This window comes from Candoia aspera, chromosome 2, assembly GCF_035149785.1.
Source record: "Candoia aspera isolate rCanAsp1 chromosome 2, rCanAsp1.hap2, whole genome shotgun sequence".
NCBI classification, from domain to species: domain Eukaryota; kingdom Metazoa; phylum Chordata; class Lepidosauria; order Squamata; family Boidae; genus Candoia; species Candoia aspera.
Genome location: NC_086154.1, coordinates 147,846,151 through 147,859,226, shown reverse-complemented (window position 1 = coordinate 147,859,226; position 13,076 = coordinate 147,846,151). Strand labels below are relative to the sequence as shown.

The 13,076-nt window shown below is 47.2% G+C and overlaps 1 protein-coding gene across 1 annotated transcript; it reads right to left on the bottom strand.

Annotated features, from left to right (window-relative positions):
• Positions 1-1,022: 1,022 nt before the first annotated feature.
• Positions 1,023-7,871, bottom strand: PIM2 (Pim-2 proto-oncogene, serine/threonine kinase). The gene is made up of 6 exons (XM_063294113.1): positions 7,630-7,871; positions 4,448-4,554; positions 3,960-4,010; positions 2,629-3,001; positions 2,123-2,299; positions 1,023-1,599 (listed from the first exon to the last, which is right to left on the bottom strand). The coding sequence occupies exons 1-6, from the start codon at positions 7,667-7,669 to the stop codon at positions 1,433-1,435; spliced, it is 915 nt and encodes a 304-aa protein (XP_063150183.1). The 5' UTR covers positions 7,670-7,871; the 3' UTR covers positions 1,023-1,432.
• Between the last annotated feature and the right edge of the window lie 5,205 nt (positions 7,872-13,076).

Below are 13,076 nucleotides of genomic sequence, written 5' to 3'. Positions count from 1 at the left end.
CTCCGTAGAGGCTGTAAAATGAAGTCTACCTGTTGGATTGTGCTATATCGGTAGCTGTGGGCTTACGGCAGGAAATGGTTTGTGTGCAGTTAGAGCAGGGTTACTAGAAAGGCGGCCACAGACTCTGTGCTAAACAATACAACTCCGTAGTAGCTCGCCTGCAAATCTGAAAGGCACCAGTGATGCTCTGTTGGATCCAGTTCTTTTGAGAGACCACAACAGCAGGGAACAGACAAGGCAGGCCAGGAATGGAAAAGGGAGGGTAGGTTGCATAGCCTTGACAGCCAGTACAGTTCCCCTCTGATCCCTTCTGCTCCTGGTTACCTGACTTCATTTCCCATGTAAAAAGCAGCAAAGTGTAACAAATCGGACACACCTTACAGCTGTCACTGGATGCTGTCAACTTCAGATTATGCCGGACTCCAGCTAAGGATGACTTAAGCCTGTCTCACCCATGGGCTGGGATGAGTTGAAGACAACATAATGGGAAACAGCAGAAAAGATCTTGCCAGGAAATGTTTGTACCATGATTAGTTGCAAGTGGGGAAAGGCTAAAACCATGGTTTGCTAATCACAGGAGCAAGATTCACACAATCCAGATCAAACATATCCTGTCAAGTTGTATAACAGCTTTGGGTGTTAAGCAGACCAAACTAGAGATGTAAGAGTAAGGATCAAAAGACACCCAGTCTAATGATCTCAACATGAAGGGTCAGGAGAAATGAAAGGAAATGGGGGTAAGCCCAGGGAATGGAGAATGTTTTCTACTTCCACAACACGAAACACAGTGGTTTTATGTCTCAGCTCTTCATGCTTAACAAGAAAATGAGAATGAGTAAGCTTATGAATGACAGCAACAAGGATTCAATTCTGTTTTATTAAATAGAATTCCACGCAGATTTTGACACTAAGGGCCACCTCTTTGCATGGCAGCTTCTTTAAATATTTTTTAAAAGGAAATATCCATAAGACAAAGCTATGCACCCAGGTGTGTAAATCAGATACCACCCTCACCCCCACCCCCACCCCACCCCAGTTCTCCTTTGGCCAGAAGCCCTGAAAAGAATTTGGAAAGGGTGGGTAGCAGAAATCCACCCAAGAATTCTCTTCCCCCCAAAATTTGCAGGAGTCCTTGTAAATAATAATACCCAAGTATCTACATGTATTGAGATGTCCTTTCCTGGTCAAAGCCAGAACTGAAACATCCTGTGGATAGCTGAGAGGAGATTAAGCTTGGGTGGATGAATTCTCTTCTCCAGCTCAAGTTCCCTCTCATAATTCAGTTTCTTAAAAACAAAAACAACCTGTAGAACCAGGTTAACACTTTCTCAACCAGTAAATGAGTCTGATTGCTTGAGGTCCAGCAGCTACCATCTGGACCACTACCCCATCTCAGAGGGGAAAGGCAAGGCCAGGAAACAGGTTTAGTCTTTCAACCACTGCTGTTGCAGACTGTAGCCCTGGGAGATGCTGAGCCCTGCATTTCTTCAAGATGAAGATGGGGATCACGTTTGAGCCAAGGATGCAAAAGTACTTGCTCCAATGTGGGTCGTTCAGAAGACTCTGGAGACAAACACCATTGGATGAGGTCTTTGAGGCCTGGAAAAGAAGAATCGCATTTAGAAAGAATCCAGGGTTCTGTTTCCAAAACCACCCCATGGTTTGAAAGCTATTCAGCACTGTGGTCTGCCTGAAGTACTTCTTGAGAAAGTCATTGTTCCCTTATTAGAAGGTCCCAGGAGAGTAACTAGTTCCTAAGGCGCTGGTGAAAGAAAAAATTCATATGCAACCTGGTGTCCTCAATATGTTTTGGATGGCTCTCTATTAGGGCAATGGTATCCTGCAGGGCACCAGACTACCTCTTCTTCTACATCCAATCTCAGAATGACGGGAAACTGAGGAGCCCGAAAGACAGGGCTGCTACATTAGCGAGGCAGCTTTGCATAGAAAATAAGGGGCAACCTGGGAAGCCTATTGGTTCTTAGTAAGCTCTGATCATGTTGAGGAGGATAACAGCTGAATTTGAAAGTAGATGTCTCCCACCAGCCAGCTGAGAATGGAGGACTGATCCATCCTGGCTACCTAGGAAGGAAACAGCCAGGAAGCACTAATGAGGACTCACCAGGAGAGACAGGCGTGCGGAATTGCACGTTGGCAGCCAGGATTTCCTCATCTCGTTCAAATGGGATATCACCACATGCCATGTCATACAGCAGGATTCCCAGGGACCAGACGGTTGCCGGGAGAGCATGGTACTGCTGGGATTCCACCCACTCTGGTGGACTGTACACACGGGTACCTGAGAGAGGATGAGGGGAAGAAACAGCTTGCTACCATCACTGAGTCCATGTGCAGTGAACTTAGTTTAGACTTGGACTTAATATTCTTATGGGGTTTCCTTCTTTAGATAGTAATATGGAATACTTCATCGCCTACAGATTGGATCAGGCAGTCCAGGCTAGCCAGCCATTGTGTGGGGTGTCCTGGATATCTGACCCAAAGTCTGGCACTAACATTACCATTGTATGAAATCATTTAGGGCAGCCATTGGGTGTGCTGGTTAAGACAGGTTATGATCCAGCACATCTGGGGACTAGCAGATGGAAGGAATGCTGGCTGGACGCTCACCATCAAAATCTGTATAGATCGAATCCCTCAGCAAGGCTCCAGACCCAAAGTCGATGAGCTTGAGGTTGCCGGAGCGCACATCCACCAGTATGTTCTCATCTTTGATGTCCCGGTGGACCACCCCCTGGGCATGGCAGTGGCATACTGCTTCCACCACTTGCTGGAAAAAGTGTCGGCAAAGCTTCTCTGGGAGTGGTCCCTGCTCGGTGACATAGTCAAAGAGATCTTGGCAGTGCTCAAGTCGCTCCAGTACCAGGAAGTAGCCTTCGGGAGTTTCGTACCAGTCCAAGAGGCAAATCACACCACGGTGCCCAGACCCTGACCCAACAAGCTTCATCAGTGTTACCTCCAGCGGAGCCACAGTCCCATTGGGCTGAAATGGAAGGGACAGAAGGGTTTAGATCTAGGGACAAGAAACAGAAGTACTTAAGGCAGCAGCCCTGGCTAAGGTAGAATCCTCCAAAGCCTTGGAGCTGCAATTCACAGAATTCCTAGCTCTTTCTTTGGCTAGCCAGAATTCCAGGAATTGCTAATCCAAGACATCTGGAACAGGCCTGATTGGAGAAAGCTGAAATAAAATGTTAAGGAATTGCTCAATGCCTATTCTACTCCATGATCCTTATCTAGAACCAGATTTTATTCTAGGTAATAGTCTCCAACTGCTAAAATCACAGCATCTTCTGAAGCAAAGATAGGATATGTGGGACACAGTGACTGGACCACAAAGCTGGAATGATGGGTTTTATAAACCAATATCATCTTGAGGGCCATCATTTGTTCACACCTGCTGCAGAGTATCCAGGTGCCCAAAATTCTATGTTGCAGATCTCTGGTCCATTCCTCACAGAACTTCAGTTCCCAGCATTTCCCCCCCAAGGAGAAGGAAGAGCAGGACCCAGAATTTTAAAGGCCTCCAACACCCCCACATTCTCACAGTGAGGAAGTCCACTCAATGGTGCTGCTTAGGGATAGGTAGAGCACCCTTCCGCTCAGGGTCACTTTGATCAAGTTCTACCTACTGAAGTCCTAGTTTTACCCTTTTGTATACACACAATAGAATTCCCTCACCTTCAGAACCCTTCCACTTGTCTTGCGTTATAGAAATTATGAAGACAAAAGAGAGGGTGCAGCCTACAGTACTTATCCTTGAGCAGCACAGGCAGATATGGGGGCATGTTTGGCCTGTCCCCAAACCCGTGTTCTCCATTCTGCCAACTTATTCTTCTCTCCCAGCCCCTGGTCAGTTCTGATGTTTCCCTACTCCAAATTCTATCAGGGATGGAACTGGCACATTCCTTGTGCGCTCAGGGGAAGATGTTCTTCACACTCACCAGCTCAGCCCACTCGGTAATCTTGCTCTTGGCAACGTGCTTGATTGCAACCTGTTGAAAAAATAGCAAAGATCTGAGCTCCAACACTCACCTTCCTTCTCACCCATAGAGATGAAGCAGGATTAGATTTCCCTAGGGCAGAGCTTCTCAACCTCAGCAACTTTATGATGTGTGGTCTTCAACTTCCAGAATTCTGGGAGTTGAAGACCACACATCATAAAGTCACTGACATTAAGAAACACTGCCCTAGATCAAACCCTCTTGGAACTACTGCTTTCCACTGTATTGGACTACTAACATCCTGATTCCCAGGTCCTGAATCTGCTCATGGAAGTAGTGGTGGTCATAGCCAAGGACAATCCAAAGCTCTCTCTAAGCCCAATCTCTACAAGCCATTCTAATGCCCCTAAACAAATCCCCAAGAACACTGCGATGTAAACGAGAGCAGAACCATGCTTGCTACTATGTAGTATGGAAAGCCACCCTACCTGCAGTCCATCAGCAACTCGGTACCCAGCAAACACGGTTCCGAAGCCACCTTTGCCGAGCAAACTGCCTCGCCTATAGAGAGCGTCAAAGGATTCCTTGTCCTTGCCTAGAAAAAAGCAAAAGAGGGAAAACTCTTCACACATGGGCTGGATTTCCACGAGGGGCTTCGTGGGGCACAGCTGCCACTCAACCCATCGAAGCAGTGGCCACTTGGAATCCACCCCATTAGGGCAGCATTCCAGCAGAAGCTCCCAGCACCCAGAAGCATCGCTTTTTTCACTTGGACCCCCACCAACCCCACCCAGCTTGTCAATGGGGAGAGACTGCAGCAGTGGGGACCCATTCTGCTCACTTCTGGGCTGTTGAAATGGACAAGCAAACACCGTTTTTCAGGTTATTTTTATTACTACCCTCAGATCTCTTCAACGTAGAGAAATGAGGTGGTGGCAAAATGTTCCCAAAGTTTAAGGTGGCTCATAGATGTGGCAGCTGGTCTCAGACCTTCCTTCCAGCAAGCAACTCTGTGGAGTTGACACAGAGCAGGATAGCCTGGTGAAACACCCCTCTGAACTCAGCTCTAGTACAAACAATATGGGTGGAGGGAGGAACCTCTGGACCAGGATATCACGGCATAATTGTTGCTGTTTACATATCTCTTGCAGTGAATGGGAGTTCCCTCTTTCACGCGAATGGCAACCCTCTGCCTCTAACAGCTGCGTAGCAGGCAGACGTCTGCGGGTGATGCTTTCTCCAGGAAGGCGATGCAGAGGAGGAGGAAATTTGCACTTGTCATTACTTTGCTTTCTTTGATGTTTTGTTCATTTTTGTGTGTGTGTGTGTGTGTGTGTGTGTGTGTATGTGTGTATCTATCCATCCATCCATCCTGCCTTAGGCACAAAGCCAGCCAGATGACTTTGGGCCAGTCCCTCTCTCTCAGCCCTGGGAAGAAGCAGGCAAGGGCAAACTATTTATAAAAACCTTGCCAAGAAAACTGCAGGGACCTTTCCAGGCAGTCACCAGGAGTCAGCAATGACTCTCAGAGGCACAGAGAGAGACAGAGATATAGAGAGATGCTTTTGTTTATGATCCAAATTACCAGCCCCTGCAACACAGACCTGTTGACCAACAAACAGCCCTTACTGTGGGCTGATACACACACACACACACACACAGACACATTTTTAAATACACATACACACCCCAGGCTGCCATTTCCTCCCAGCAGTAGACCTTTATTCTTCCTGGTGTTGTACTAAGGACACAAAGGCAAACTGGCAACCTTCACTAAGAGCAAAACCTCCGCTATTTTCCCTATATCCTAAGCCACAGATAGCCTTGTAAATGAGTTACTTCTGTTAAGCCACCAATCCTTTGTGAGGCAGCTTGACAGTTAATAGCCCACAACATTTAGTTGATGGTTCACTTAACAGGATTACTAGTAAGGGGCTCTTGGGTTTTGAATGAGAGCCTCTGGAGAAGGCAAGATTCCTGAAGGGAGGGAAAGACGATGAGTGTGAGAGAAGAGAGTGCAAGGGAAACAGCAGCAGGTAGTTTGGAAGAAACAGAGAAACAAATCTCTAGCTGGAATTAAGGAGGATTGCGGTGGGAATCTGAAGATCTGCTTTGAAGGAGCGCTGGTCTGGCCCCCTTCTCCGGCAAATCTTTGGAAACAAAGCAGATGTTCAGGTGTTCACAGAGAGATGCATCTCCAGGTCTTGACTTTCTACTTGGAAAAGGAAGCTAAACTCAGCATCTTACTGCCCGGAGAACGTCTCACTCTCGGAGGGATGGGAACTGACTTGCACGCGCGCCCTTTCGGCAGCAGAGGGCAGCCCTGAGCCGCGGCAGCCCCTTCCGCGCGACCCGTCCCGAGCAGCGGGGCAGAGCGAAGGTTCTGTTCGCCTGTTCCTGCGTCCTTTCGCCACCCCCGCCCCCGCCCGTGTCTCTGCGTGTACAAGCATGGATCCCTGGATATCAGGTAGTTACACCCATGGTACTAGAGGCGATAGAGGAACAGAGCGTGTGCGTGTGAGTTATCGAAACTGTGCAGAGTTGCAACAGGTGCAGCTCTTCGAGTCCCAGTATAACCTGTCCTGGGAAGGGAAGGGAAAAGGTCTCCCCCGAACCTTTATTGCTCATGGAGCCCTATTGCCTCTTCCCTAATCTAGCTCAGACAATAACTCGCAAGTGAAGTGCTGGTTGGTTTTGCAGCCAGTCCCACCGTGCTGCTTAGGTCTGGACTCCTTAGAGCAGTGTTTCTCAACCTTGGCAACTTTAAGAAGTGTGGACTTCAACTCCCAGAATTCCCCAGCCAGCATTCATGGCATTCATGCTGGCTGGAGAATTCTGGGAGTTGAAGTCCACACTTCTTACAGTTGCCAAGGTTGAGAAACACTGCCTTAGAGAGTTTTGGGGCTTGCTTCCCATCCTACTCTCCAAACATTTCCTCTTTTAAAAGCATGATCAGGTATTATCCCAACAATCAGCAAAGAAAAAAAAGCGAGGAACGGTTTACTGGACAACCGTGGTTTTTAAACTGCCCGCCCAAGAGCTCTGCAAACGTCCATTACAGGTTGGTATTCAGGAGTACAGTAAGTATACAGGTACTATGTCGAGAGCGATCTCTCCGGAGCGAGTGCATTTAAAAGCAAGCCTAACGTCCAAGCGCACGGATCCAGAAGCCGCGATTGGTAACAGTTCCCCTGTTGCACACTTACAGTGGCTGCTGAGAAACTTGAGCAAGGCAGTTTGTGGACCAGGGTTTTATTGGGCAACCCTCCCAGCTGTGGCCTGTCATGGGCGCCCCGAGAAAGCACGTAATTTGAAAACCGCCCCGCTTTCCCCCGCTGCTTCTGAAGTTATTTTATTTAACGGGGAAAAGAATCTGTTAAGGAGAAAAAAGGTGGAAGGTGTCTGCGATGCCTTCGGATTGATGGCACAATCTGGGTTCACGCAACCCGCGGACCTAAGTCGGTAAACATTCTAGCGGTTGCCTTTGCATTGCTTCGTTTTGCTACGGCTTAGCGCATCGTGCAAACCTGGCCCGTTTGGCCAAATTATGGTTCAGCATTTTGTGAGAGCCCAGAAAATGGATTAATTCCGTAACCAGGTTGAAAGGGTTGTGTGAACGCATAGAGGGCAAAGCGAGGGGTCGCGGGAAGAAGCGTGATCTCCAGCTCACCTGCCGGACTCCAAGCGACTTCACTGCGTTGTGGGATCATCGTTCCCGACGCGGCCAGGTAGGTCCCCCGTTCCGATCAGGAGAGGAGCTGAGCTCTCTAAGCCCGGCTTACCGAGCTCCCCTGCTCGGCATAGTTACGTTAATAAAACAAAAATGAAAAATCCTCTGCCCGGCAAGCCCCGAGTTTCGCGTCCGGCCAAACGCGGCTCTAGCTCCGCGCCTCGAAGCCTCAATTCCCCGGCGAACTCTGGCCCTATCAGGAAACCTAGCGGATTTGCATCGCTCCGCCCACCGGCCGCCGAGAGCAGCGCTGCGGAGAGAGGAGGAAGTGGATCGCCGGGAAGTCCCCACCCGTGTCCTGGAAATATCTTGTGCAATGGCTCGAAAAAATAAAAATAAACGTAAACCGGTTTACGTTGTGGAAACCGAGCTGCGTCCGTCTTCCGAGCGTCCTCGGGGTTTCTAGGGAACATGCCGAAGCTGGGCTGCACCAATCCGGACGAGCGCACGACGGCAGCAGTGGGCTGGGCGGGTGTGTGTCCGTGCGCGTGCGCGAGCGCGTGAGCTGTTCACTGGCTTCTAGGAATCGTTCGGAGTTTTGCAGCCGAGATGTGGAGCCCCGCCGCCTCGGGACCCTCAGCCAGGCGCGGGGGGCAGTCTCGGGGCTCCCTCTGCAGGCTGAAGTCCGAAGCCGGGAAATTGACTACAAATAATGCGCCGGGAAGTGGGGTCCTGGTGGAGACTGGAGTTGACCCCTTTGCCGCACCCTTACTGAAAAGTCAGAGTTCCTCGGAATTTAAGTTATTCAGTGGGGAGCGAGGGGAAGGCAGGCTGGGCTGCCCTTTTGTCTGGTAGAGTCAAGGGAAAGCAAAGTGCTGCTGAATATAATTCTGAGCGAAGAATCGGGCAGTAGATCTGTTATTACCTCCAGCTAACTCATCCTGTCATTTGCCATTAAACCAGAGATTGGCACCCTGTGGGCCCTTAATCCCTTTCTGGCTCTGAAACTTCCTCTGGGCACGATGGCTGACAATAGGTTCCACATTTTTTTACCAAGTTGAGGTGGGCACCCCTTGAAAAGTGTAGTTTAAGACTTGCTGTGGGATTAATGTAACTGAAGAAGCAAAGAACCCAATATTAAAAAATCCAGCCTCACCCTATTTGCCCCGAGGTCCCCCCAAACGTTAAGTATATCCCCCAGCCAGCAAAGGACCCTACTGTACATTAAGGCTGGGGTTGGAGGGCAGTGAGTCAGGCGGGTGCAGTCTGTAGGGATCAAGCCCTGGGTCTGCAATCCTTGACCTGACCAGAGCACACAAAATGGCAGGGAGAACTTCAGAAAAAGCCCGCCTGAACCCCTGAGCCAGTGTGTGCATGACAGTGCCTTCTCTGGGACCGGTGTGGTTCATGTTTGCTTTGTCATGTTTTTTTTTTTTTAAGGTTCTTATCAAAAGCTGGTCACTGGCAGATAGAGGATTACAGATACTGTGTGCATGTGTGTATCTCTCTCTCACACACACATTACAATAGAAATAGTGCTTGCTTACTTTATTAATTAATTAATTAATTAAACTTATACACTGCCCATCTCACTATAAAAGTGACTCTGGGTGGCTTATTCTTAAGCACGTGCTCCCTAAGTGAAACAACACGGTATGGTACATGCAATAATACATACACTACAGCCATTTTAACCCACTGGGGCTAAAATGATCTAGCAACATCATTAGTAGAAGTTAGGAGCCAACATGTGAGGTGGAGACCAGCTTGGAAAGAGATCTGGTGCTTCCAGTCTCCTGGTGAGTTATTTCTGTCAACATCTTGTAAAAAAAAGTGTTTGTGTTGGTGTTCTCTCAGTACATCTTGTCTCCTATCAAGGGCTTTGTCTAAATCAACTTCCTCAGTTAAAACACACATTGCTGAGTGCTTACCAATATGACCATATGCACTACTTAATAAGTCACAATTTGGCTGGATTCACATGTTCAATCTTAGCTACATTATGAATTAGAATGGTGTGTGAATCCAGCCATATTAAATGATACTACAACAACAACAATTAATTAAATTTATATGCCACCTGACTCCCAGTGATTCTGGGCAATTTGTGTCCTCTTGCTCTTTACTCTTTATCTGCCATAACTATTATCTCGTAACTCATGCAGATCATAGACTTCAGGTTTTCTTGATGCTGAGCTCTCATATTTTGAAGTGGTAGTTTGAGCCACATGCCAGAATTCTTTGCCTTTGCCCACAAGCACCAGTTGTTTTCAATCACTCTTTAGTCACTGCAATAGCTTCAGACAAATCTAGTCTTCGTTCATGTAAACAAGATCACAACTTTGATCCTGTTTCTATCACCATCATCATCATCATTTAGAGGCTACTAGGATTGAGGAACAAAAGCTTACTCTGCAAACTTCAGTGATTTAAAAAGAAATATAAATCATTGGTTGCAAATCCAGACTGGACTCACAGGTTATTGCTTCAGACAAACCTTTGAGAGAGATGGAGGAAACTCTCAGTCCCAAAAATGTAAGCTGTGGTAAAAAGAGATCGGCCTCCAGCACAGTGTTCCTACTCTTGCAGCTGACGTGGAAAGACCAAGGGTGCATCTCCATGCTAGAGCAGTGAAGCGGAATTCTGGGAGTTGAAGTCCACACATCTTCCAGTTGCCAAGGTTGAGAAACACTGCTCTAGCATCTTGGAGATGCACCCTTGGCCTTTCTTTCCACATCAGCCGCAAGAGCAGGAGGGAAAACAATTCCTCATACCTGTTGCAAATTTTTTGCTTGACATTTTCTGGGCAAGTCCCACTGCCATGAGTCTGAACAGCAAGTTACTTAATCCTGCTGTCTGAGACTCCTTTTCCTGGGGTGGATGGACGGCATGAGGAAAAGGCCTGGGAAGGTCCCATTGCTTCTCTGCATGGGTCCTGCTGCAAAGCAAGCCGAACAGGATTCCTTGGACTGGAGTCATTTGCTTGCACAGCAGGGGCCTGTGGGTGGCCAAGCCTGAAGAACAAGGTCCCAGCTCAGCATTAGCTTCTGACTGAGGCAGGAGGCCTTGCTGAGAGGCACATGGGGAACCCCTGCTGCGTCTGCTCTGGCCTCAACCTTCCCTTCCGCCATCTTCCTGCCAAGCCGTACTGACGCCAACTACTCCTTGAACTGACTTTGCTCTTATTCAGGAGTGGGGACAACAAGCTGTGCTTGTTCCAGGCCTATCCCCTGCAGGAGGAGGATAGCAGCTTGGTCCAGCCTGTGGTTCCTGATGTAGCATTCTGAAGAGTCAGCTAATAAAATTGATGGTTACTGTTTGGCTCACACCTTGTGCTCAACAATCTTCTGGTTGCTGGTTTGGGTTTAACATGTTGTGTGGACTCAGATGCAATAAAGGAAGGATTTGGGTTTACTACCATTCAGATTGCCACGTTTGCATCAAGCCTCTCCTTGCCATGCAGAGGGGGGGGGGGGTAGCACAGAGCAGCCCAACCTCAAGGCACAATATGACCCCCTTCCAAGGCTTTGGGTCGGGTCCACAAAGTGCCTTCAAAAACTGTCCAAAATTGAATAGTAGTAGGAAGGGAATAATTAAATAAGTGTTATCTTTTGGGGGGGGGGGAGTTGTTTAGTAGGTCTATGTGAATTTTTTTCTTTATTTTAATGTAAGGGGGGTAGTAACTGTACTTAGTGATTTTTTTATAATGTGCTAAAGTGGAATGATTTATAGAAATAATGCGGTTTTGGTTTAACACTGAGTAAGAGATCAATTATGAAAATTTTTGTATACCCTTGCTGTTAAAAGTCGGAAGTCACATCTTTCTGTAATTTTGAAAAAAAAAATTCTCTTGTGCTTTCACACCTTTTTAGTTTTTTTCTTTTTTTATAGCTTTTATCCATGTCTTGAAACTTAATAAAATTCTTTAAACAAAAAACAAAAACTGTCCAAAATTGCCATTATTTTTACAGAAAAGACGAAGTAAAGATAGAGGGGAAAACATCAATTAGATTTAGTTTATAGCAATATTTAAAGGGAAAGACTACATCAGGGCTACCCACATCCTCTTATTTTATTTGTCCTAGTCCTGCCTACTCCTTTTCTCAGCTGCAGGCAGGGAAATGTTGTTTCTCCCGGGTGTAGTACAAATCTTGAACTATACCCTCCTTCCCTAAACTGTGCCCTTCAGATGTGTTTCAGATCACTGTGATGCTTGCGAATGATGGGAAATGAACACACTGATGAAGGACATCCAGTTGGGAAAGGCTTCTCTATGCCTTCCTCCCAAAGCATCCTTTCTGAGTCCGAACCAGGCAAATGAGTTTTATGAGATGAACTGAAAGGCCATAAAACATCTGCCATTATTCTTAGTTTCAAAAATGGAGAGGGAGTCTTTCCAGCGTTGTTTGCATCTTTGACCCAATTGTTTAAGGGTAGGTCTCCAGTAAGCCACCTCAAACCATGCCAAACCTTGGGTAGTCAATTGTGGTGATCTATTTCTTCCTCTCAGGTTCCATCATGCAAGGCTAAAATGTTTTTGCAATACAGTGGACTGATAGGTAGGGTTCTTAAAAGCTCGCTTTTTAAAACCTAGAGTTGGTCTAGTAAGAGCATTGTCCTAATACTGTCTTGCTGCCCCTTATGTTCAACAGTTATAATTTCTTATTGAAGCAACATTGATGCCAGGTCAATTAGATGAAGTTTAACCAATAGTTGGAAATCCAGCTCCTGCAAGCACCAGACCCTCAAGAGGTGTTCCCTGAGCCTCTAAGGAAATCTATTGGTGGGGAGGTATTCTCAGGCCAGCAGTCATAATCCATCACAGTGGTTTGCAAAATCATGGTTAACTTGGATTAATGGCATTCACCTACTTCTGGGGGATTCACACAACATACCGAGCCACAGACCAATCACATGGACTGAGCTCATGATACCCTCGGCTAAAATGTGGTTGGCAAGTTTATGGTTCAGTGAAGTGCACAAACATAGCCACTATTTGATTGGACGAGATGGGTATGGCTGTCGCGTTACTGGCAGCGCTGAAAGTTTCCATCTCCTTCCTAAGAACTGCCTAAGAGTTCCCCCCACCCCCATTGTCCTTTCTCATGAATAGCATGTGGCTGTCACCCCACCCTGCTTACTTCTGAGCTACTCCGGTGTTGGAAGCAGTTGCATCCTTTCGACCCCTCCTGAGATTTCAAAAGGGGTGTCAGAGGAACATGCATTGAGGGATTCCCACCCAGCCAAGTTGCAGTGCAAACCCTTCCCATGGGGTAGCAAGTACCAGACTCAGGAAAGTGAGCTAGGATAATATACTAGCAACATCCACACTGCTAAGAGTATATAGAGCTCATAGGGGCCTTGTATTTTAAAGCGGAGAAAAGCATAGATGTGAGGGGGGAAAAACAGGATAAACTAACTTATCAATAATTTTTTATCTTCAATAG